Source organism: Phaethon lepturus, unplaced genomic scaffold (genome assembly GCF_000687285.1).
Source record: "Phaethon lepturus isolate BGI_N335 unplaced genomic scaffold, ASM68728v1 scaffold34295, whole genome shotgun sequence".
In the NCBI taxonomy this organism is placed as follows: Eukaryota; Metazoa; Chordata; class Aves; order Phaethontiformes; family Phaethontidae; genus Phaethon; species Phaethon lepturus.
This window is the reverse complement of record NW_010538968.1, coordinates 1,668-5,763: the sequence shown is the minus strand read 5'-3', so window position 1 is coordinate 5,763 and position 4,096 is coordinate 1,668. Positions and strand designations below refer to the sequence as shown.

Sequence of the window (4,096 nt, the reverse complement as noted above, 5' to 3'; positions counted from 1 at the left end):
GCTACCCTGGGGCAGGTAGAGGTGCTGAGCGGGTTGTGCATGTCTGCCAACGCGCCAGGGCTCGTTCTGGTCTGGGAGTGCGGAGGCAGGTGAGAAGGGGCTGACAGTGGCTCCAGCAGCAAAGCAGCCCCCTTGGGGTGCTGACGCTTCCCTGCGCAAGGCAGCAACACCTTCTCCTGCTGCAGGAGAGGGGATAGGGCCCCTCGCCTCTCCCTCATGTCTGTGCCCTGCTGCCCCCCAAGCTCAGTGCAGCACCAGGTTCCAGCTCTCTGACCTGCTTCCTCCCCTCTTTGCCACCAGCTTCTCCTCACCCCCAGTCTCATGCCCGTCCCGCCCTGCCATGAGTCTATGAGCCCCCTCCGGATCAGCGTGGGTGGTCTGCCTGTCCTCGCGTCCATGACCAAGGGTGCTGACCCCCGCTTCCGACTGCGCTGGAGGGCCATCGTGCTGTCGTCAGCCTGCGTGGGGTTTGTGCTGCTGCTCTTCTGCCTGCACCGGTCCTCCCCGGCACGGCCCATCCCACCCAATCCTCGCAACTGGCAGCTCAGCCTGCAGGCAGGGGACCGCTACAATGACACCTACCCGCTCTCCCCACCCCAGAGGAACCCCGAGGGCATGCGCTACCGCATCGGAGTCATTGCAGACCTGGACACGCAGTCCCGGGGCTCTGAGGAGCACACCTGGTTCAGTTACCTGAAGAAGGGCTACCTGGTGCTGTCGGACAGTGGGGACAGTGTGACGGTGGAGTGGGACAAAGATGAGAGCATGCTGCAGTCCCACCTGGCCGAGAAGGGCAGGGGCATGGAGCTCTCTGAGCTGGTTGTCTTCAATGGGAAGCTGTATGCTGTGGACGACCGGACAGGAGTGGTCTACCAGATCGAGGGCAACAAGGTAGTGCCCTGGGTGATCCTCCCGGACGGGGATGGCACAGTGGGGAAAGGTGAGCTCTCCTGTCCCGCCCTGCAGACGCAGAGCAGTGAAGCCCTTGGCTCTTTGCATCTTGCCAGGGTGGGGTGCACCCTTTCTGTGACCCCCTAAATGCAGCTGGGATGGGGGCAATTCCTGCTGGAGGACCGGTTGGCTGCGTGGGGGAAGGATGTGCCCAGCACTGGGCCGTCTGGCATGGCATTTGGGAGGGCGGGGACCGGTCTGATGTCCGTGTGCTGGATGAGACCCAGCTCGTCCTGTTCTTTCCGCTGCAGGCTTCAAGGCAGAATGGCTGGCAGTGAAGGATGAGCACCTCTACGTCGGGGGACTGGGTAAGGAGTGGACCACGACGACCGGAGAGGTGGTGAACGAGAACCCTGAGTGGGTAAAGGTCATTGGCTACAAGGGCGACGTGGGCCATGAGAACTGGGTGTCAAACTACAACGCACTGAGAGCCGCAGTGGGGATCCGACCCCCAGGTACTGACAAGGCTCCCTTCTGCCACCCCGTGTCCCACAGCCTCTGCAGGCTCCAGGGCTGGTGTCTCCCTCCCCATAGGTACTGGGACTGGTGTGATATTTAAAGGATGCTGGAGGCCAGTGAACTCCCCATGTCCTGGTGGAGAGGCTGGAGTCTGCCCTGGCCAATTTTCTCCTCTGTCTGTTGACGAGCACCTGGAGGGTGGCTCAGCCGGCGTTGTGCCTGGCAGCCAGGCCCCTGGGCCATGCTGGGGTGCCCCTGCCTGGGTCTGGGAGGGACTGGGGGGGCTGCTGCATGGGCAGTGGGGCAGGAGGAGGCAGAAACGTTTGCAGCGGTTGCCTGCGTGGGTCTGCGACCTCCCTGGCTGCAGTGTCTTTTGGAGCAGGGAAGGGTCTCACCCCAGCCTGGCGGGTGCCCTGTTTGCCCCCTGCCATCAGATGCCGCTCCCTGCTGCAGGTTACCTGATCCATGAGTCGGCCTCCTGGAGCGACACCCTGCAGCGCTGGTTCTTCCTGCCGCGCCGTGCCAGCCACGAGCGATACAACGAGAAGGCAGATGAGCGGCGAGGCACCAATCTGCTGCTGAGCTCCACCCAGGACTTTGGGGACGTGACAGTGGGACGCGTGGGTGAGGTGGTCCCCACCCACGGCTTCTCCTCCTTCAAGTTCGTCCCAGACACGGATGACCAGATCATTGTGGCCCTGAAATCAGAAGAGGACAACGGCAAGATCGCCAGCTACATCATGGCCTTCACACTGGATGGGCGCTTCCTCCTGCCCGAGACCAGAATCGGGAGCGTGAAATACGAGGGCATTGAGTTTATTTAACTGACTTCTGCACTGGACCAGAGGGGCGAGGGAGGCTGAAGGGTGCTGGGGCAGGCCCTGCCAGCATGCTCCTAGCCAGGCGCACGCCCCGGGCTCGGCTGAGGGATGCCGGGCAGTGCTCCCAGCTCTGTAGTCGGCCTTGGCATCTCCTGTAAAGCGTTGGCTCTGCTGCAGCAGGCGTGGTGCGAGTGTTTCAGCAGTGGCACCTGGTGGCAAAGGACTGCCAGCACACGGTGCTGCGAGCCACAGCCCAGGAGACACGGCCAAGCCCCCAGGCGTGGACCCCGCGCTGCAGCTCTTAGCTCCTGGCCCCTAATTGCGACAGAAGCCCTCTGCGGCGAGTTGGTGGCTCTGGTGACATCCGGGCTGTCGGTTTGCAGCTGAGGAGGAGCCTGCGCCCCAGCTCTGCCTCACATCCTGCCATGCTGTGGTGCTTCCCGGCTGGAGGAGGGGGTGTCCAGCTGGAGCGCTGGGACTATCCTGGTACCTGGTCTGACCCGGGCTGTGGAGCCCAGCCATGCTGGCAGCCTGTCCTGGGGCCACCCTCCAGGAGAGGCTTCTCTCTACCGTCCAGGAGAGGCTTCTCTCTGTGTCCCCAGCACCTGACTGGGAAAGCGCTGGACACAAGCATCCCTATGGGGAGGATCATCCTTCAGGGCACGATTGGCCAGATCCTGACCTGTTCCTGACTGTCCTGGGGTCAGGGTGACTCAGGGGGATGGGCCCACAGCAGGCTGTTACAGCCAGGGCAGGCAAGGGCTGTCCATGATGTCATAGCTGCAGGGGATTTCATCCGGCTTTTTTCCCAGAAGCTGGTTTTCCTTCCCTTTTCCCCTAAGCTGGGTGAGGTGACTGCCAGGCTGATGGGTGGCCCTGGGCACTGTTTTCTGGGGAAAAGTCTCATATGGGAGGGAACTGTGGCAGTGTACCTTTGCCCTTATCTCCGAGAGGGGGGGATGCAGCAGTTCCCGCACCGCCGGTAACACCAGGGAAGAGGCTTTTAGTGGCCTCAAGCGCTGGCAAGCTGGGGCCAGGGCTGCTCCTGGTGCCGCTGTACCAGCACAGCGGCACTGCCTGCGGGGCTGGGGGAAGTGAGTGTGGCCCCAGTCAACTGACAGGCCAACAGCCAGGGCCGGGTGTAAAGCAGCACGTCCCTGCACCTGGCCTCGTGCCAGTTGCAGCCCAAGGACAGCAGCTTACTGGCTGCATGTCTTCTCCAAGCCTTGGGATGCTCCATCTCCAGCCCCAGAGGTGCCTCTAGACCCAGAGCTGTCAGCTCCGGGAGGGGCTGGGAACTGGACTGAAGCTGCAGGGAGCTGGTGAGCGGCAGGGCTGTGCCTGCTCCGAGGGCTGCTGTGTTCGGCACAGGAGGGAGAGCCAGAAGCACCAGCTGGGCTTTCCTGGGCCGGCAGCAGCTGGGAAGTATTCACAGCAGCACTGGGGCTTTGCTGGCCGGGAGCTCTCCCCCAGCTCGCCAGCAGTGTTGTGAAATCGCGGCCGCAGCCTGTGCTGCGGGAGGAACTTGCACAGGTCTTGGGAGCTGAAAGCGTGAAACATGGGCATCTGCAGGCTCCCAGGGCTCCCTTCCCACGCCACTAACTGCAAGGACTGCAGCTCTGCGCCTGGCCCGTGCTCCCCCAACTTGGCCCAGCCGCTGCCCCAGTTTGCAGGGCAGCACAGCTTCACACCAGCCACCAGCGAGGGGCCAGGGCGACTTCCCAGCGGACTGGGGTGCCTGCGGGGATGCTATTGACAGAGCTGCTGTCAGAGGGACCCTGTGCCCAGTGCGGGTGGGAGCAGGCAGGGGTGCAGCTGATGAGCGGCTGGCTCATAGCTCTGAGCAACAGCCCTTAGCTGACACC

At 63.2% G+C, this 4,096-nt stretch overlaps 1 protein-coding gene across 1 annotated transcript; it reads left to right on the top strand.

The window, feature by feature from the left end:
• Nucleotides 1–307: 307 nt before the first annotated feature.
• CANT1 (calcium activated nucleotidase 1) lies at nucleotides 308–2,314 on the top strand. The gene is made up of 3 exons (XM_010286989.1): nucleotides 308–940; nucleotides 1,203–1,406; nucleotides 1,864–2,314. Exons 1-3 carry the CDS (start codon nucleotides 322–324, stop codon nucleotides 2,232–2,234), a joined length of 1,194 nt encoding a protein of 397 aa, XP_010285291.1. The 5' UTR covers nucleotides 308–321; the 3' UTR covers nucleotides 2,235–2,314.
• The last annotated feature ends 1,782 nt before the right edge of the window (nucleotides 2,315–4,096 follow it).

Bases quoted from the DNA above. Each gene is read 5' to 3' on its own strand.
- CANT1 (XM_010286989.1), top strand. From the start codon at position 322: ATGCCCGTCCCGCCCTGCCATGAGTCTATGAGCCCCCTCCGGATCAGC. The intron at 941-1,202 runs GTGAGCTCTCCT...TTTCCGCTGCAG, and splicing joins GGATGGCACAGTGGGGAAAG to GCTTCAAGGCAGAATGGCTG. The intron at 1,407-1,863 runs GTACTGACAAGG...TCCCTGCTGCAG, and splicing joins AGTGGGGATCCGACCCCCAG to GTTACCTGATCCATGAGTCG.